This window comes from Hippichthys cyanospilos, chromosome 18 (genome assembly GCF_059441005.1).
Source record: "Hippichthys cyanospilos isolate Australia breed blue-spotted pipefish chromosome 18, RoL_Hcya_1.0, whole genome shotgun sequence".
Classification (NCBI taxonomy): domain Eukaryota; kingdom Metazoa; phylum Chordata; class Actinopteri; order Syngnathiformes; family Syngnathidae; genus Hippichthys; species Hippichthys cyanospilos.
Window position 1 is genome coordinate 8,280,366 of NC_142386.1, and position 21,713 is coordinate 8,302,078.

The window sequence follows — 21,713 nt, forward strand, 5'->3', positions numbered from 1 at the left end:
TCAGTTTGATCCGTGCGTAATTACGCACGGATTGTTCACGCTATCGCTTGGGATTCCTCTCTTATCTTGATAGGTTTACACATAACAGAGAAGCGCGTGTGTTTGTGTGTATGTCGCGAGAAAGAGAGAGAGAGAGGGCGAGAGCTAGGGGGCGTGGCTTGTCTAAAAATGTCAGTCTTCGCCCTCCTTACGCTAGTGTCCCTCCTCGACTTGAAAAGTGCTGTCGGTGAGGAAAGTTGGAGCACACGTAGAAAGTCTTTACGCGGCGGCGACGTAGACGACGCGAGACAAAAAAAAGTGCCAAGGAGCGCGTGAAAGCAGCAGCAGCCCCTTAGGGTCCACGCTACTTTTTTCTCGCCTCAAGATGGGCACTTGCGGACTAACGTCGGATCCTTGCGCTCTAGCCAAAGACTTGTAGGCGCTCCCGGTCTCAGAAGAATGAATGACGAACGAGTGAAGACGTTTTACATCGTCATAGAAGTGGTCATCGCGATCCTCTCCATCTCCGGCAACGTTCTGGTGTGCTGGGCCGTGGCCATCAACAGGACCCTGAAGAACGCCACCAACTATTTCCTGGTGTCTTTGGCGGTGGCGGACATCCTGGTGGGCTGTCTGGCCATCCCCTTCGCCATCACCATCAGCATCGGCATCCGACTGGACTTCTACGGATGCCTCTTCCTGGCCTGCTTCGTCCTGGTTCTCACACAGAGCTCCATCTTCAGTCTGCTGGCCATCGCCATCGATAGATACCTGGCGGTTAAAATCCCTCTCAGGTGAGCAAACCATCTTGTGGAGGGGGCCTATTTACTCCATTCTCGTTGGTCTGTATTAATTATACCAGGCTACAATCAAGAGTCAAATCAAAAACATGATCAGCATTGATGTTGCCATTAGGGATGTTCAGAAGCACTTTTTTTCCAGACCAATTCCAGTGCTCGACTCTCACTCAAGGATTCCGATACCAATTAACCGATACCGCTACTACTTCTGACAGAAAATGTCTGTTGAATCCATGAAAGGTCATGTTAAAGAAAGATATTTTGTTTTATTTCTGACTTAGAAAGCAGACCAGCCAGCCTGAAATATGGAATTTAAGTTTAAAATAAAACATGACTCATTTCTCACAAGTCATTAGTAATAAAAGAGCAAAAATAAAACTGACAACTCCCTGAGGTTTTGTCTTTGTTTTGGAAAACAAAGGAGAAGAAACACTAAAAATTCAGTTAACAATAGAAAATTTAGTTGTCATTTCATTTTTGTATTTTTGTATTATGACAGGAAGAAATCATTGTGATAAAAAAAACAAAATGAATCTCCAATAAGCTTCATATAATCAGGATTTTGGAGACCATCATTGATTAGTCAGTTGAACATTGCTGATTCAGTTAATTTACCTAAATTGGAAAAACAGACATACAGCACAAACAATTAATTAATGTAAAAGAGTTTATTTATTTAAAACATAGAAAAAATGGACAAATACCACCAACAGGTTAAAATAAATCTCTGACGTCTTTAGTCGTCAATGGCAGTTAATGAGTTCATAAAAGCTACCATTTAACAGAAATGAAGCTGTCCCCTGCCAAAAGTTGCAACCTTTCCTATTTAAAAATGTATTTCTTCTAGATTGTGATGCTGATTTAAATTGAATGACTTGTTCAGCCCGAACAGGAAGTTGACTGAAAATCTTCAGTAATTTGATGTGTGGCTGAGTCAAGACGGCGTTGTGTCACACGCACGGGCGAGCAGCCTTGCGTCACAAATGCCTGTTTGCTGTGCACACCAGTCAGAATGAAGGCTATTGACTTTGCCGTCACAATTCTGCAAACACGAACTCGTCAAAAGATGCTTGATGAGGAGATGACATGTACATCCATTGCTGATATTTTCCTGCTTGTTTTTAAGCAACAAGTTGACTGCGCCATCCCGTGGGCTTCTTTCACTTTCCATTAGCTTCAAACATTGGCAACAAAGGACATTTCCATGCGTCTGGAGCAAAGTCAAATGCCGCCAACTTTGCGGCTCACAAAATGTGTCCATGTAGCCATTCCATCCAGCTAACTTGATATTTTATTTGTTTGGATTTCCGATTAGAAATATCCCAGGCGTTAAAAGTCACCCAGTATTAAAAACGGGAGGAATGACAAGAAGTGGAATTGCGACTCGCAGAATGCCTTGAGAGCCAGATATCATGCATGTTTTTGATATTTTCGTCCTCCAACGCACCTGATTAACCCTTGTACGTATGCTTTGCAAAAAATTGAAAAAAAAACTTGAAAAATGGTATGGTCTGTCTTTGTAGCCTGAGAGGTGGTGATGACACTCATTAACTGGTATCTACCGCCACCTACTGTCTTTATGTGAAACACAAGTCAACAAAGGAATTTCTGTTTGCTGACATATTTTGACTCCCGTTCAACTGAATGTTGCAAAAATTGCAGGGAAATTAACGTCATAAATGCTATTAAAATGCATCTCAAAAATTGTAACTACAGTGGTTTTAAATTGTCCAAATTTTGGACAGTTATTATTTTGGTGCACAAAATCTCTTACGTACAGTTGCAATCACATAGAAATGTCATAATCGTTGCATTTTGAAATTTTACATGTTTTAATCATCTGCTGGAAATTTCAGCTCCCTGGTGTTTTTTTCCCCATTGATCCTTTTATGATATCATAAGAAAATCAAAGGAATGTCCATGAATTGTAATATAATGCCACAAGGGTTAGAATGATCAGGGTCAGCTGCACATCATTTGAATCTGCTATGTTGGAGGACGGAAACTTGAAAAACATGCAGGATAGCGACCCTCGAGGACAGAGTTTGGACATCTCTTGTTCAGAACAAGTATCCCATTTGCTAGCAGAACCGTCGTTCAAACATGCGCTTATAAGTCTTCGGCAACCTTGGACTATAAACCTCAATATGCAGGTAGATGATTGACATTGAGGCCAGTCTCCCTGAGGCATGCAGCTCAAAATTACGTGACAAAATTAGCCATTCAACTCAAATGTGTTAATTTTCATATAAAAAGGTACACATTAGGGCTGCAGCTATTGAGTATTTTTGGTACTCAGCTAAAGATTTTTTTTTTTCGGCTAAATAGAAAAAAAAAATACAAAATGAAAACCAATTATGAATGCAGAAGACCAAATGACTCATTTCCACTCAATTATTAATGAACAACTTTCATAAATTTTTAATGGTCAACATTATTTTTTTTTAACTATGCTTTGCAGTACACTACTTCCTCTACTTCCAAATATCTCCCCATGAATTTTTGTCTATGAGACAAATTTGCTAGCCAAAAATACAGATTTGAGGAATCATAGTTTGTTAAAAAGCGATCAGTAGGAACGGCGACCGTTTCAGGCTGCCGGCATCAAGTGTGCAGTCATTTACGTACCTCACACTCGAGCGCTACATAGCTAGCGGCTAATTCATGCTAGGCGTAGTGATAACGGAGCCCGAGCCAAACAAATTCAAAATAAAAGCATTCAAGCTTTTAGCATCCATATATTATTCACTACAGTGAGGTTTATTTTGAAGGTGGCTTGTATCTGGCGTGTTTTACTGTCATGCACAGCATTGACCATTATTGCTGCGATTTGCCTTACATTTTTCTTTTTTTTTCGCATAACATTACTACAAAGAATCTTTTTGACATGACTTCCTTTTGAAATGAATACAAAACAAACACATCAAGCTTGATGAAACTACTAGAAGGCAAGAGAGCGAGGAAAGTCAGCTGTGCTGTACTGCTTTGCCCCTCCAGGCAACATTGTGTCAAAACTAATAAAAGTTTTAGTCTGTATGAACACAACTGGGTGAGCTAAAGTCAGCACTTATTTCTTGACCTTTGGATCTTAACCTTTAGTGAGCCGAACCAAATATTTTTGACAACAGCAAATATAAATGAAAAGTATATTTCTACTTAAATATCAATACTGTTGTCTCAGTGGTACTGTGGACTCAGTGTGAATTGTAGTAATATTTAGTTCAACTATTATTCTGCTATATAATTGGCAACAAGTAAAGACATAGGTTGATTTTTTTTAAAAATTTTCTGAAGAGTTCATATTCAGACAGAAAAGTACTACAGTACTAGAGCATTGGTTCCACAGTCCCCGAGTGAGATGTGAACATGCTCTGCCTGCATGGCAACCATAAGAAACATAAGATGTAAATTGCCCTAAATTTGAAAAGCATAATGAACGGTTTTGTCACTGCAATAAAATGCATTGAATTAGATATGCTAATATATTCAGAAACCCCTTTAAAGTAATTTGTCCCCCCCATTTAAGAACTGTCGTTCTAGGAAATGCCAAGTTGCAAATTTTCCATGGAAATTAATAGGTTAGTTACTGTATTTTTCAGACAAGCAAAATTTTGTTTTTGTCATGGATAGGCCACGCCTGACTGTAAGACTTTGGCTGTAACGTTCTACTATATTTACGATGGTACATGGAAGTTTTTCAAATGTTTATTTTTATTTAAAACTTATTTTCGCAAACTGTCTGGTTACAGCGTCATCATACCTTTAACATCTACTGAACGTACCTGCATGTTTAGAAATAAGAGCAGCGCCAACACATTTTTCCCATCAGACCAACACACTGGGATTGTTAGAATACTGCACCAAAACAACAGTAACATGCCTGGGCGCATTTACTAGCAGAGCGTGCAAAGCAGCATTTCAATGCTGAATCAATACTTTGATAGCGTCTTCTTCTGTCTCCCTTTGTTTACCAGGAGATTGCCCCCTGGTGGTGAGTAAAAAAAAACCTGCAGATAAGCTGCTTTAGACTATAAGCCACAAGGTTCAAGGAATTAGAAAAATGTATTGCCTTAGAGACCACACTTTACAGTAAATTCCATTGATTTGACCTCAATTTCCAGTTCATCTTGATGAAGTTTCCAATTTGGAATATTTCCCAAATTCCTCACTCCTATATTTCCCGGAAACTGTCCACCCCTTTGTAACGCTAATTGCTACAAACAATAGCCATGACATGATAGTGGGGGGGCTTTAAAAGCCCCCCCACCCCGCCACATGCCCACAAATAAGATCAGCGTGGCTCAAAATACTGAACAAAACTGTGATGCTGATGTCACGCAGATACACAGTGTAAAATGTATGTGAGCGTGTGTGTGTTTGTTTGTGCGTGCAATCTGCAGCTATTTGGTGTCCGATTTCGCTCTTAGATAAAGTGTTTTTACAGATGGAAGCAAAAGGCCCGGGTCAGATGTTTGCAGCCTCCCGGGACAGGCGACACGCACACACACTCGCACCGGACGGCCGCTCTCCTAGGGGCCCCGTCTTCCCGTTTTGCATCACGTACAAAAAAGACCTTGATGCTCTTGTGTCTTCTCGCTCTATTTAAATACCCCGCTAACACATACTTGTCAAGTAGACTGCATAGTTGACCTCACTGTTTATTTCATTTGTGGGAGTCAAAGTATTGGTGTTGATGGATAATGTTGGGTTCGTTAGGCCATTGATACATGCTCTCATACTGCCGAGCTTTCATTTCTTTCCCGGGACTACGGGCGGGCCAAAAAATACCAAGACGAACAATATGGTGTCACACGCTTCTAGAAAGCCAAACTTCAAAATAGAAACACTGAATACAGTAAGATATGCACGACAATGCAATCGCTATAGTAAGCTTTTATTTTGAAATTGGCTTGCGCAATTGTGTTACTCGTAGATGTTCATTTGATAAATGAAGGCCGTACAGATTTTTGTATAGGGAATCAAAGAAATTATAATTAGGGTTGCAAAGAGGACTTTACGGTGGGAAGTTCGTTAATTTGGGAACTTTGCGGTAGTTGATGTGGAAGCTGCAGCAAGTGAAACCAAATCGAGATTTTCGCGTGTGAGGCCTGGCAGAGCTTCCTCGCCTCAGGGTGTGCAAGTTTGCTTTATGGCTTGCTAGTGCAGGCCGCCGCAAGAAAAAAAAATTGGAAAGACAGCAAAGAGCCGGCGAGTTGTCGTCATGCCACAACTAATCCAGCCACCAATGCGGATGACCGGCCACTCCCTGAGAGCGCATTTGGGAGGAGGTGCTTGACCAAGCGAGCACAAGATGGAGAGAAACAGGTGCATAGTGTGGTGTATAATTCATGTCCATCCCCTGGGGGCCTCACACACATTCATGGCTGCTTCGTGGGGGTGTTGTTGGCCACAGGGCAGAGCTCACACACCACACATGCGCCACAAGTCCCAATTGGGCTCATTTGCAGCTAATAGGAAGCTTAGATTCAACTAGGCTAATAATTGACAACTTGGTAAAAAGCAGAACTTCCTGCAAGGACTTTTTTTTCTATTTACTTTTGCTTTAAGTCATTTTTATCACAACTTTTCTTTATCTGATATTTGTTTAACCACTGGCTGAAATTTTGACCTGACTCTGGCTTTTAGATGTTATTGATGTGTGGTATAAAGCATACCAATAAAATAAATAAATTAACGCGAGGAGGAGGTTAGAAGATTGCATAGATTGTCAAAACATGTCGACTTTCAAAATGCCGTCCTACAGTCCCTTCTAAAGGCTTGCAAACGGGAGGTCAAGCGCTACACCCTGCAGATCAAATTTAGCCACTGTCAGGCTCATTTACTGCCATTAAAAAATGGAAACAATTGAAATATTGTCATTTTGTCATATTGTCATATTGACATAAGAAAAGCCTGGTGTTTTATCATGCATTTCCCCCGATTTCTGCATTAATCATGTCAACATTTCTTGTTAAAATAATGCTATAGTATTAAGATTGAAGATTTATAAATGATAATTGTGATGCATTTTCACAAAATCTAGCTTATCTTTCCAAAAATGAAAATCGTGAATACGATTGTCTAATTCTACAATTAATTCTCTTTAAAATGATATTTAATACATGATGACAGTTAAAAGAAGTGACAATGTCACAGCAATTTGAATGTCGGCAAGTCTCTAGTTTTGAGAAAAATGTGTTTCAAGTTTTGGTACATTTACCTTTTAATGGTGTTGTCTATTAATTTCTTATTTTCATGTACTTTGATTATAATTAAAAACTTTTTGGCCGCTGGGAATGACAGTTTTTGTAGAAATCCCAAAATGGACAATTATTGTCAGTAACTCAAAACTGATACCCGTGACATAAGCCTTCTTTTGTGAAAACATATCACAAATGCATCATTCACTCAATTGGCTTGTCAGTCAATAAAGACGCGAGTCAAAACTTACCACTTGGCAAAACTTTCGACTGATCAGTTTTGAGTATTGTCGAAAATACACTTTGGACAACCTCCTTAAGGTCTGACTTTCATTTCCCAGCAGCCAAAAAAGGGATTAGGAGATGATGAGCTCTGTTGAAAGATGAACGTGCCAAAACTTTAAATGTGTTTTTCTCAGAACTTGGGATTTCAACTTTCAGATTGTTGTGTAACTTTGTCCATTTTTGAGCTATATATTTTAAAGGAATTAAGTGTAGAGACATAAGCTGGTTTTAGTGGCAACCCATCGCACGTATTCATTTGTCAAGTGATAAATTTGATTGCTTGACTCTTAACATTCACCTGGAAGTGACTGCTAATGATTTGGGAGCTGCAGTCAATGTCATCTCTTGGGATGTCGCGGGGGTCACGGATTGTTCGGCGCTACGTGTGCGTCAGCATGTGTGCGTCTCATTAAGCATGAGCGAGCCTGACGTCACGTCAGGAAACAGCCCGGGGGCTTCAGAGGATGCCGCCGACCGGGACACGCCATTTGTCCTTTGAGCTCCCGCTGAGCGAGAATAATTCGTTTCATTAGCCTCTTTTGTTTCAACATGTGAAGTGCCTTGCTCCTTATCGACAGTGCACATACTACAAGCTGTGAATTCATACAGAAAATGAAAACACGTCATGCAAATCAAGCGGTGCTGTTTGAGTAATTAAGTGTTTTGACAGCACATTGGAGTGTACACAAAGTGGGATATTATTGAGGAAATGATGCACTTTTGCAATATTGGCTGTGACTCAGCTTCCTTTTAGCAACACTTGCACCACATGGCATGTAATAATCACGCACTGATAGTACACATCTAGCATCTATATGTAAACAAACATATGGTTTATGCCAAGTGATGAAATTACAGGTACAAATGGGAACTTAAGCTTCAGCCAAGTTCAAATTAATTGTTGATGCTCATCCCTGTCAATGGCAGTGAATGAGTTCACTTATTCACTACCAGTCTATGAAAATGAGTTAACATGTTCACCGCAGTCCATAAAAATTGATCTTTGACACCTATAGCCGTCGATGGCAGTGAATGAGTTTTTTAAAAAATGGCACGATACACTCAATGTTACATAAGCCAAGACAGGCAGAAACATACAAAAAAAATTGAACAGCAGATTGATTTATAGTGGACTAGTACTCCCTAAATTTAACTCGTCTAAATTTAAATCGTGCTAATCTTTTTTTTTTTTAATAATTAATCACGGTTATTTGCATTATTCAAAAAATATGTCATACAACGCTTGTAACAGGTATTTAATAAAGTATATGTTGAGCCTGGGGCGCCTCCGTGGCGCAGTGAATAGCACGTCCACCTCACAGTTCAAAGGTCCCGGTTCAAATCCACCTGACTCCGGCCTTCCTGTGTGGAGTTTGCATGTTCTCCCCGAGCCCATGTGGGTTCTCTCCGGGCACTCCGGCTTCCTCCCACTCCCCAAAAACAAAAACATGCATGGCAGGTGAATTGGACATACTAAATTGTCCTTTGGTGTGTTTGGACGCGTGATTGGCACGTGATTGGTCGTTCGTCTCTGGCAACCAGTTCAGGGTGTCCCCCGAAGCCAGCTGAGATCTTAGCGCACTCAAGGATCAAGCAGAATGCAATCTTTAGAACTAGCAAAAGAAGTAAATCTGTGTTGTTTATGTCACTGAATGCAGGTACAAAGAGCTGATGACCGGAAAGACGGCCAGAGAGATCATTGCCATTTTATGGATCCTCTCCTTCGTCATCGGGCTGGTCCCTTTCTTCGGTTGGAACGTCAAACACTCGAGTTGCGGGAATGTCAACTCCACAGCGGACAACACTACCACTCCGCTGCCCAAAGGCCGACACTTACTACTCCGGAGTTGCAAGCTCAAGTGTTTCTTTGAGAGCGTGGTGGACATGGAGTACATGGTCTACTTTAACTTTTTCGTGTGCGTGCTGCTGCCGCTCCTCATCATGCTGGGCATCTACATGAAGATCTTCACGGTGGCCAGGATGCAGCTGAGGCAGATCGAGCTCAAGTGCGTATCCAACGGGGACAACCAGCACCGAGGACTACTTCAGCGGGAGATCCGCGCCGCCAAGTCGCTGTCCATCATCGTGGGGCTCTTCGCCATCTGCTGGCTGCCCGTCCACATCCTCAACTGCCTCACGCTCTTCTACGAGGAGCTGCACAAGCCCAAAGAGGTCATGTACGTGGCCATCATACTGTCCCACGCCAACTCGGCCGTCAACCCGATCATCTACGCCTACCGCATCCAGGACTTCAGAAACACCTTCCGCAAGATCTTGGAACGCCACGTTCTGTGCCGCAAAGAGGAGCTCTACATCAGCTCCAACGGCAGCAAGCGCACCAGAGACCAGATCCACATGACCGTAGACCCCTTGCTATAGTCGCCACTATGATGTTTACACAAGGCCTTGAGGGATTTAACTGAACTTTTTATTGTCGTCGAGTAAAGTTAACGCTAACTGGATGTGTGCAACTGTGAACGGGACCTGAGCTTTGAAACGTTCTAAAATGTTATTTATCCTTTGAAACAAGCCCTGAAAGAACTGCAACAGTCCTCTTTTTTTATACTGCCAAGAATCAGTGCAAGTGTTTATTTATTACTGTATTGTGTATTACTTTGTGAATGTGGACGTTAAAAGTCTTGGTGAGTTTGAAGTAACTCTGCTACCCGTGGACCTCACTAGGCACAATAGAAGTAACGATGGACAAAGTTTCATGAAGCACTTGTGATATCTTTTGACTCCTCTAGATGGCACTCTAGGTTCAAAAAAGCAGGGGAAGTACATTCCCGCCGCACTGGTGTTTATTTTTGAACCAAGAGGACCATCTAGTGGAGGAAAACTAAGTAAACCGAAGCTTCATTTTCCCATGGTTAACTAGAAGTACTTTTGTGGTTATGTCACCCCACCCTTTCAAAAAAAAGTGTGAGCTTTTGTGGCAAAAGGGTCAACATGTAAAGTTTCGTGGAAATCATAAATATAGTGTGGACAATATTGATTTCTCCCACCACATCCTCCTGAAGGTCTCTGTTTGCAGCCAATAGGTTCAAATTGCAGTTGAAATGCATGAAAATAAGAGATTAGAAGACCATGTGATTGCTAATGTGTTTGCATACAGCTAGCTAGCTAGCTAGCACATCAATAAAATGGATTTTCTCACCCCAATAGATATAAAACATGTTTTTCTCATAAGTAGGGATTTCAACCTATAGCAACATTTAAACTGCTGTTACTTTGCCCATTTTTTGGTGCTTTCAATCTATTAAATATAATTTAAAGGAACTTTATTTTGGAATTAGGGCCAAAACTTAAAATCTCTTAAAATTTTTTCAATCATTCTGGAGAATAAACAGTTTAAATGAAACAACAAATATGTATTTAGAAGTTTGACATGTTTAAAAAAAATCCTGTGGAAAAGGGTGAAAAATAATATATACGAATTTAAAATCATTTTTAAAGAAAACTTTAAAGGGATAGTCCATATATTTTGTCATTTTTAACAGTAAAAAGTTAATATTTTGTGTATTTTTTGTGTACGATTAATACTTTCAAGTAATAAATATTTTCCAATTACTGTTGAAAGAAAATGACATCAAAGTACTTATTAGATAAGTAAAATTCAAATGTCAGGTTAGTGGATGGATGGAAAAATAAAAATCATATTAACAAACTCAAAGTAATTTTACATTTTATAGAGTCTAGACATTCAATTCCAGGTACTTTTTTAATATTTTTCCCAAATATTTTCAACAGTTTGGCCAAAGTTTGGCCTAAAGATGGTTGGTTAAAAAAAAGAAAAGAAAAGAAAAGAGGAATATTAAATGCCACAAACCACCATTTCGCCAGCATCCTGTCATCTTTGGAACGTAAAATTGGAATATGATTGAACTCCATTTTAATTTTTCAACACATGAGGACCCTTTTGTCAGAACCGGTCACATTTGGTTAATGGAATGCCTTAAAAACTGAGAATAATGGTGTCGTTGTGTCTTTTCTTCCTTTGGCTGCGTGCCTCATTCTTATTGGTCAACTATTACAAACAGGAAAATGTGCAAACAAGTGCTAATATTGTTTCTGAGTCTTCATTTGGTACACAAGAATTTCATGGGGGGGGTTTAGCTGTGTAAATGTCAGAAGTTCAAGTGATTTTTTTTATCTGTTGGATTGGTCTATTTTGTCTGGGTTTGACTAAACGAAGAGATTTGCCACTTTTGGGAAATTATTCACAATTGGAGGGAGCAGATGATCAGAATTGTTATAGGTATCTGTCTTAGCATAATGTATTGCGCTATGCTAACACTTGGGTCATTTCCAGCTAAAAGATACCCATTCAACAATTACAAATTTACTCAAATGATTTTGGCCATATCTGTAATTAGCTCCGTAGTGTTAAAATCTATTTGGGTGGATTTTGCCTGTGGGTTCAAATGCAGTTTACAAGCTTAAATATATTATTTTCATAAAATGACTCTTGTAATCGAGACTATGCTACGAGATTCCCTGTTACAAACTAAGCAGGCTTCCCCCGCCCCAAAATTTCATTAAGTCCTGTTGATTCCCATGAAACGTAATCAGATAAATGAGAAATGAAGTTGAAGCAGCGAACGCTAATGAGTCTATCGAGCTACATCTCAATTTGACGCTCCTTTCTAGCGAGTCCGTTTTCCAAGCAAACACACTTTGGGAAATGCAAAAAAAAAAAAAGGCTGCTACAGGAAAAAAAAACGTCCAAAACAGAATTACCTTATGCTGGCTTGTTTTATGTCTTTTTTTTTTTGTGGTGTTTTAAGTCTCCAAAGGTTTCTTCCCTTTTCCTTGTGCCACCTGACTGATCTCAAGGGCTAAATATACAGGAGTGTGTTAACATTCCATTGGAGACATCTGTAACTGCACTGTAATGTATTGTTGTCAAAGTTGTGTATGTATACATATATATTAAGGCTGTCAAAGCCTTAACTTTGGAGTTTAAATCATATAAAGCGTTTAAAACAAATAACTCAGTTCTATTTACACTTCCTGTGGCGTCTGAACTGCTAACTTGGCTGCCAAACTTCGAGGAGAGTCACTGGCACAAAGATTGTCGTTTACTTGTCGTTTGCTTTAAAAAGGTATTTGGTGGCTCGTTGGAAAGATAAAAAATTGGCACCAAGCTCACTCACTAATTATGTAACGATAAATCAGATTTGATAGTTCTGTTCAATAGTTGTATTTTACAAGAAAATAATCATATCATAAGATCAAAAGAAAGCATATGTATAGACTGTTGTAATAGCTTATATATATATATATATATATATATATATATATATATATATATATATATATATATATATATATATATATATATATATATATATATATATTATTTTCAAGTGCTTACAGTGCTTGCTGATGAGCTAATCATTAGAAGAGATGTTTTGGGGACAAAAACCTTGAAAAAATGCAGGATACCGGCCCTCGAGGACCAGAGTTTGCCACCTGTGATAAATTATTGCTTTATTATTAAAATAGTTGTCAATTTCATATCACTCTATTACTTTTGACATCTTTAATATACATATATATTTATACATACACACAAATATGTACTATTGTGGGGACAATACAGCAAATTTATGTATTTTTGTGACATAAGTAGTCCAACAAAGGAACTGTTGACCTTTAGCACATGTTGCTGTTGTGTCATGATTCAACTTTTCAGTCTCAACAGACAGGTGCAATCTGTGTGTATTTGTGGTCAAATATTTGGTGAATAAAAGCCATGTTTATATTGTTTTTTTGGAAGTCATATTTATATCCAGTATGTGGACGGAGAAAACGTACTCGTCAAAGGGGAAAACAAACATCCAGAATCTTAAAATTTCCCAACGAGGGAGCTAAAAATAACGCACGCGCAACCTCAGAAAACAGATGTTTCCCTGGAAACAGATAAGGAACTCTTAAAACACGGCCCAAAAAATGGTATCTTGAAAAAAAGGAAAAAAATAAATAAAAATAAAAGGGATTGTGTCCTCCATCATCATCATCAATGTCAAAGTGGACTCACAGTGACAAGCTCCCGCTGAGCAACGCCGTCATCTGCTCATCCGACACACTTTTTGCGTGAGTCACACCCATGGCTTCACACAGGTACACGGCCAGAATGTGTTTGCACTGCAAAAAAAGAACACGAGACAGTCATCACAGTCGCGGCCATGTCCACTTGAGACATTCAGAGACCTCCAGTAAAATAAGCTCATGTGAGAAGAACATTGCAACAATTCTGAAAGCGATTGTCGTAACCTTGAACTTGAGACTCTGCGTATTTGACGTGTTTGTCAAAAGTATAAACACGCTCGTCGCCTTTGTGTAATGTTTTAATGCTGCAAACTGTAATATTGGAAACACGGATAAATGGATGATTCAGGAGGTCTTATCCAAAACCTGTTTGATTGAACAAATAATGCTTCCGCAAAACATGCCATGCAGTTGTACTGCTGCGCTAAGTGAGAGGTGCAGATCTGTGAGAGCAGGTGTGACCACGTTGACGGATCACTGAAATGAGATCAGTCAGTGTTCAAGAGCTCCGGGCTACTTGTGGACACATTCTTTAAGCCGTTTCAACTCAAATGGGATTGAAGGACAGGGAGCGAAGCCCCTAATCGCAGGGTTGTACATTACCATTAACATAAGGTGTTTGAAGTACGAGTGTCAAAATAACAAATGAACATCAATCAATCCATTAATTACGGTCATAGTTAAAACATTAATATTTTTAAAAGAAAAAGAAAGAAATTAAATGGAAATGGAATAATATGTGAGTTGGCAACTCTTATAAAGGTAAAGTGATATGCATTCTTTGTAAGAAAGCAGCTCAAGTTTAGCCTACCACATCAATGCAAAGCACCCAGTTGCGGCTGCAGCCATAGCTAACTACAGCAATAAAGATGCTAATGTAGCAAGCTATAGCAAAATGCTGATTTGACCTCACGTTTCTGGTTAAAATACCAAATTTGCAAGCTGTCTTCAACTTTTAAAATGTTTGGGTGGGGAATTTTTTTTTTTTTTTGTCCTCAATCCCCCTTTTGAAAATGTTTTACTGGCCTCTGATTTCAAAATTACTTAGAAGTGTGACTAACACACCGAAATTTTATATGATTTCAGTCATAATGGCCCTTTGACAGATACTATAACTACAATGTGGCCCACAATAAAAATGAGTTTGACACGTCTGCTGCCACAATCACACAATGTATCTAAATTTAAAAAAAAAAAAAAAAAAAAAAAGAATTCTGTTTAAAGATGTTTCTCAAATTTTTCATTGTTGAAAAAGAGCAGGTTCAGAGAGACTGTTTCAGAATACAGCAGAATTGTAATCGTGCAGTCCTTCTCTGTTCTCCTCATGCATGAGAAAAAATGAATGCATTTTTTCCATCTTTGTTTATAGTTTTTTTTACAAATGTCTATTAAATGAACCTCACAAGATTGAAATCTGATTAATTAAATCAATTAATAACATACCTTAAGTCATGAATCTCTCTTTTGTCAATCTTTTGATAGCACTAGTCCTACTAAAAGGAAGGAAGCCGAGCACAAAAAAAAAAAGTGATGGTGCATATATGACCTAACCACAAAACATCTGTTGTCTACATTTCTGTTCTGCTTTGTCTCACTTATAGAGATTGCATAGTTTTTCTTTTCTTTTTTTTTCTGACAGGATGCACGGCTGAATGACGAGACACAATAGTTGTTAAGACAGCTATGTGCCTAAATAAGATGAGCCGTAGCCTGTGATTTATATCACATCTGCTTTCCTGGTTTGGCTTTGAAATGAATGCGTCTTCCTGTGAGCTCCTCACCAGCAAGCCTTCGTTCCGTCGGAGAACCGTATAGGCAAAGGCAGGACACGGGCAGTAGTGGCAGGATGTAAAGCAAGTATACAAACTCCCTGAGCGTCCTGTAACCTGCAAGAAAAACGTGCAAAAATACACGCAACTTTACTACTGACCATTCATGGATGTAAAGCACTTCTTCTTCTATGCAACTTCATATTGAGTAACTTGAGCCACGTTTGGATGCTCATGGACGACCAAAGTGGATTAGTGAACACAGTGTAAGTATGGAAAGGCAGGAAGAAAAACATGTTTTATTGCATCTCGGTGGCTCCCCAACTCCAGGCAATGGCCGAATGTCAAGATTAAAAATAACTCAAAAATGAGCTTGAAACTTTGACCGATGATTTTGAATGTTCCATTATGCTGAACACTTACCAAAAACGAAAAGAGGTCCAGGTAGTTTTTTTTTCCCCTCCTTATGAAATAAAATCTCCATTTAAAACTGCATTGAGTATTTCTTTCAGTGGAGCCACATGGGTGAATACATAAAATAAAAAACTTTGATCTTTGTATATTTATCCATAATATCAAAATAAATGTTCTCAGGGCAATAAATAAAAGATGCTTGGGTCTGCTGCCAGCTAAGGTTACATCGGCTGATGTCGTCATCTCCAAAGCTGCTTGGAGGACCAGAGGAAATAATGAATATTCAAACATGATGTGCCTCCTTGTCTAATGACCACCTGCCAGTTTTTTAATTTATTTTTTTTAACACAGCGGCTTTAGGTGAGTGTAAAGTAGTGACATCTAGGCCAATTCTTTGGACAACGTCCTTGCATTTCTAACCAACTCCTTGTTTGTAAAAATTAAGATTTGCTTTGTTTGGAATGATAGGTTCACAGAATGATCTCATCAACAAATGTAAGGATACTATACAGTATATACATTTAATGATCCATGGTTATGGTAGAGATTTATGTGAAATAAATATGACTCTACTGTTAATTGTATACAACTCCTGTAAATGGTTACACGAAGATAAAAACCTTAAAACGATCGGTAAATATTGACTATTTGGCCGATTATTTTTGGCCAATATTTGAAAGGCCATAAATTGGCCAGCCGATTAATCGGTCAGGACCTAGTTGCTTTATATGTGTCATGTTCCTTATGCAAACCTATGGAAATTAGCCTTTGAGCCATAATTGAGTGAATTTACATATTATTTTCATCATAACATAACATAACATAAATGTACTTTGTAGCTCTGTGACAATTACACAAGGAAAAAAAATGACAAAATTTTAACTTTAGTATCACTTTAAGGGTCTCATTAACCTGAGTTTTAATTGTGCAATTTAAAAGTGTAACATTATTTTTGCATTAATAAAATAGAAAGCACATGCTGAGTACGTCTATTTGAATAATGTCCTTATTTAATGCGCAAAATGAACCGTTGCAAATTAGCATGTTGGGGAGATGCATTTCCACGTTTGCTAGCACAAGCTGGTTTGAGCCCATTTTCACACATACAAATGATCAGCACCTCATTCTGTAGAGCCGCTTGACATAATAATGAACACCTCCTGAGATACTAGAGCAGCCTCCATTATTCTCGGGGACATCCATAAATTAGCTTGCCTGGTGACCTACAGAGGGATAAACACCTCATTTGTTCCACGTGACACTGCGTTATAAATTAGGCGCAAAGGAAACAATGACACAGACTAAGAAGAACAGGCCAGGAAATGCTCGTAAAAGAGCCGCAATGGTTGAAACCCACCTCACACTTGAGGTTGAGTTTGTTCACCTCCAGCGTCACACATCACGTGGCTTTGCTGGGCCTCACACAGTAAAGCTTGTCAGTTTACGCCTGCAACTCCTGCCTGGCAGGCGGCCAGGCCTTCTTAGGAACGATCAAGCGCGGCTTTTCAATCGCTGCGGAGGGAGCGCTGAGAGTTAAAGCTTCAGCTTTGTCCCCGCCTGAAAATCCGGCTCTCGTGGGAACACTTCTTGGGAAGCCATCATCGGCCCAAGGGCCAGGATGTTGGACGTCGCTCTGTCCGCAAGAACCGCAACACAAACAGGGCTTCATGGAAAGCCAAAGCGCTCGGGGAGCCTTTGTGATGCTCGCAGAGCCTGGGCCGTGCGTCAACATGCTGCTCTCTTGCATCACGAGACTCATAAACGTGCTTCAAGGCCCAGCTAACTTGACAACATCAAGATCTAGAGGCCTTTTCTAGTAGGCGGATTTCATTTTAAATTTCTACAGGGAGAAATGATGATCATGTGCTCAGCAAACAAATGGGACAACAACTGTGGTGCTTTGTGTGTCTTTGTTTGCGTAAAATCTGAATTATAGGTTTTGGAGAAATCCCTCCCCAGAAATATTGGTCCATGAGAAAAAATTGCTGCTTGAGACAGTGATCAAATGTGATTTTACAACAATGTTGTGTCGTTTATATCGGGAGACGGGGAAACAGTTGCAGAAGGCCACAAAGTGCTGCAAGGGACAACCAAAATAAAAGAATAACAAGGCATTTAAGTCCATATATTATTTGGTAAAATTACATTCATTTTGAAGTTGGCATTCTCACCACGCTTCCAGCATCTTTTACCGTCAACAATTTTTACTACGATAGGCTTGACATTTTTTTAATCAGCCAGAATCAGGGGAAAGGAAAAAAACGCAAAGCATTTTTTTTTTAACAGAGGGACTCTATTCTTACCTCAAACCAATCAAAAGTCAACTAAACTGCTCAAAAGAGAATACAATGCAATTCTGGATTCAGCAGCACATTTTATAGGCTTCGTTTTTATTTCGGGAACCTGAAGGAGTTTACAGGAAATGTGGGTCACAATGACCAGAACCACAAGAGATTTTCCCTTTTTCATCATCATACACCAAGAGAAACACATTTTTACATGACGATATATGATATATAAAATGAATGGGTGGGCTTCTGCAATGCAACATTCCTTATGAGGTCACTGAATGTTTGAAGGCGACAAGGTAAAAATAAAAATAATAAAAAATCCCAGCACTGAAATGTCACGTTCTCATGCCTTATTCATTGTCTCTTAGGAAACAAGGGTGTGTACTACAATGACAAACCAAAATTTCTTAGACCCGCAAATGTGTTAACAGGAAAGTTGGCGGTTAATGTATCAACTCCTATTTCAAAATTTGACACAGTGCCAAGAGAGCCCACACAGCACATTATACCATTTCCAGGAAGATCAATGTTCATTTCGAGTTCTTTGTTTAATAAATGAGCATAAATGGCAATAGAAACAAAGAAAGTAACATAAAGACAAATTCTCTGCATACTATCTTAGTTGAAATTCTCAATTATTTCATTTGCAGTGTCTCTGTGCAAGACATGATGAGGGCCCCAGAGGGCCCCCCCCACCTTTGCTTGTCACGTTTAAGTCATATCTTAAATGAGTTGCGCTTCTTACAGTCCTTTCACATGCATTTCTAATAAAGAAAACATGAGAAAGTTTGCCAAAGGTGGAGCACTACAACAACATCCCTTCTCTGCAAACTATCATTGCCCTTGAATCGGATTCTACACTGTATGAATGAACAAAATGTAAACCATTACTTGGAAGGAGCCCGTGAGCAAAAATTCAGCACTGAAAGTAATGTCAAACATTATTATACATTCTTCAGCTCCAAAGGATGCAGTGTATGAGTGTCAGAGCCTTGGATTGACAGATAATTTACAACAAGCCCAACAAAACGCAGTAAAGCCATGCCCAAAAACACAATGCACTTCTGGATTTAGCAGCATTTTACTTTTATAGTTCCTCCCATTTGTTTTGGAGACCTGAAGGAGTTGACAGGAAAATGTGGTCACAATGACCACAACCAAAGCGGATTGCCTCTTTTTTGTCATCACATACTATGCAAACAAGTTGTTAGTTGTTTTGTTTTTTTTTTTCTCTCATATTCTTTGAGGAGGTAATTATAAGTCGGCTGTTGCGTGATATGCTGGTGTGTTCTAAATCGAAAGTAAAACAACTAAATTACAGAGCTGTGGATGAATGGGTGGTCATTGGATATAGTAACAAACTGAAAAGAAACGTCAAATATTTGTATTATTTATTGATTTAAGGGGGCAGAATTTAAATTTTCACGTACGAGTCGGAATGCGTGATATCAACGTCCGGCCCAATTGCACGTGAAGTGGAACCCAGAAATGACTGCATGTACTAGACCTGTTCATTTATTGTCGTTACTTTGCTGACATCTGATGCGGCCTTGCTACCTCATAGTGAGTATGTAAATTTGGACTATGGACCTTAAAAACTGTTAACTTAGCGCTAACTAGCTAGTATAACCGTAAACTGACAGGACATGGTTAGTGTAATGACCGGTGAACACTAAGTGCTAAACCATTGGTAACAAAAAATATCGATCTAAATGGCTAAACGGTAAACATTCTTGCGGCATATGCATGACCAACCTGGAAGGCCTTACGTCCACTGGGGGATGACAAACAGGTGACTGAGCGCTGGTCAACTAGATCCAAAGCTTGTACTGTACACGGCCCAAAAACAAACTTCAGCCTGCAAAACAAGAAAAAGAAGACAAAAGGTTACAATCAAGCAGTATTTGTGTACAGGACTGCTCACTTCTTCTTTTGATCATTCAAAGGTGGGCAGCATGATGCAATAGTGCATCTCTTCAGATTCTACATTGCAAAAATATGCATGTAAAGTTAAGCCAAGTAAATTTGACTGTGATTTTTATTTTTTCATGGGCATTGTGACTGACAGGTGACCAGTCCAAGGTGCAGAACACCGAGCCGCCAAAGTCAGTTGGGATAAACTCCAACTCAACTACAACCTTGAAGAGGTAAGTACTACAGGAAATGGTAGGATGGAATGACTAAATCAAATAGTTTCGGTGACATACTAAAATGTTGTCTGCCTTATAAATGTTTTGTTGCTTTAGACATGTATTCAGTGTCAATTTTGGGAAGATTTTCTCATGAAGGAAAAACATGACGAACAGCCAAACCAAAGTATGCTGACTAACAGACAGGATGTGGTTCCGTACTTTACGTAAGCAGTGAGCATCATTTCACTGTGATAGTTCAAAAAAATATGATGGGAATTTCTTTTTAGGAGCATCAGTGTGACTTTGTGTTTCAGTATTTTTCTAGTCTTTCTCACCGTGGCTTCTCACGCCTGCTTAGAAGACTTCCAAAGAGATATCTTTCAAGTGGGTATACTCTAGACTGGTCACTGGCCAGGATTAGAACAGGAAAATTGATACTTACGCAATTAGCAAGTCGTCAGATACTGGGAAAAAAACAAAAACAAGAAAATGACAATATTGCTATTCATAGTGACAAATTCACAATTATCATCTTTAGCTGATTTTATCCAGGTACATTTATTTTAAATATCCACCCCCATTGGTAAAAAGCTAAAGATTACCCTTCATATGTATAGCATGTACGTTAATCCAACCATTATCTATAGCTGATTATCCTCACTAGAATATTATTCTCAGCTTTTATGTTTTATACTAAAATACACAGAGAAACATGAGCGCAATAGTTTAGCATAGTATATTCTAAGTCTTTCTCTTACCAAACGCAAAATATAAATAAATTAATTAAAATGACTGCCATTCGTGTCATTCAATTGAGGACGCATGAAGTTATTCTCAGTGAATTAAAGCACTATTATTCTTCCAATGGGGGAAAGTAAACCATTGAATGAATGGAAGATATGCAGCAGCGTCCTCTAGTGGTAAAAAACATAAAACTTCATATCAATGAAAAAAACAAAAAACAATTCAGACTCGGTTGTATTCACGCGTGCGGCACTAAACAAGTCAAACCGAAAACGTCATTTTAATCCTAAACAAACCATTTAGGCCAATGTATGCCAAATGAGTCCAAGTAAAACTGGAACGAACAAGTTAGCCCGCGAAGCTATTACTGATGTGCTGTTTTTTAAATGCAATAAAGTCATTAGATGTATCCGTCAACTTACTTAGAGTAGTTTCTTGATATGTTTTTCGTATATCTTTGAAAAGCTGTTCTGCCACTGCAGGTAAAACAGCGGGCATTTTGTCGCACGAAGATGCCTATTTACGGAAGTTATCTAGCCAATCAGGTACTTGTTCCGGTAAAAGACTTCCGGTTAAAAGTTATGGTGTTTAGTTCATGGACATACGTATAATTTCATTCATGATTAAATCCGTGGTTGCGTTGTTATGGCGGCGACGAAACCCGGATTTGAACGAATGCATGAAAACGTCTAAGATATAAATAATAGCAAACGTTAATTATGAATATGATAAAACAAAATAATTTTGTTTTTGTCGTATCATGCGACGTACGTATACCTCTACCTTGTATATACCTTACTTTACCAAGTTACAGTAGCCTACATTTCATGAAAAATAACGAAGCCTTAACCAATCCAATCTTTTAATAAGGGTGACAAATACCTTGTCTTTTCTTATTTTATTTATATCATGTATGGTAGTTCTGATTCTCATTTGCAACCGTGAAGATAGCAAATGTAATGTGTATTGTGAGTAATGTATATTTAAAGTCTTTTATACGCCTCAATGACCAATAACGACGCCACATTCAATAAGAAGAGCAGTG

General features: G+C 38.9%; 2 protein-coding genes across 4 annotated transcripts in view; one reads left to right on the forward strand and one right to left on the reverse strand.

Annotated features, from left to right (window-relative positions):
- zswim7 (zinc finger, SWIM-type containing 7) overlaps positions 1-21,205 on the reverse strand; it is a 43,851-nt gene extending 22,646 nt beyond the window's left edge. The window contains exons 1-6 of one of the 3 annotated variants that reach the window (XM_088441738.1): positions 21,091-21,205; positions 20,367-20,388; positions 19,548-19,650; positions 15,100-15,204; positions 13,308-13,414; positions 8,541-9,418 (exon numbers count right to left, since the gene is read on the reverse strand). In XM_088441738.1, coding sequence (XP_088297864.1) covers positions 9,409-9,418; positions 13,308-13,414; positions 15,100-15,204; positions 19,548-19,650; positions 20,367-20,388; positions 21,091-21,166 — 423 coding nt within the window. In that variant the 5' untranslated portion in view covers positions 21,167-21,205 and the 3' untranslated portion in view covers positions 8,541-9,408. Of the gene's footprint in view, positions 1-8,540; positions 9,419-12,638; positions 13,415-15,099; positions 15,205-19,547; positions 19,651-20,366; positions 20,389-21,090 lie in introns of those variants that run through there. The other 2 variants (XR_015868662.1, XM_088441739.1) reach the window with 2 other exon arrangements.
- adora2b (adenosine A2b receptor) lies at positions 84-12,514 on the forward strand. Its single transcript, XM_088441735.1, has 2 exons — positions 84-773; positions 8,923-12,514. The coding sequence occupies exons 1-2, from the start codon at positions 439-441 to the stop codon at positions 9,641-9,643; spliced, it is 1,056 nt and encodes a 351-aa protein (XP_088297861.1). The 5' UTR covers positions 84-438; the 3' UTR covers positions 9,644-12,514.
- Positions 21,206-21,713: the final 508 nt, after the last annotated feature.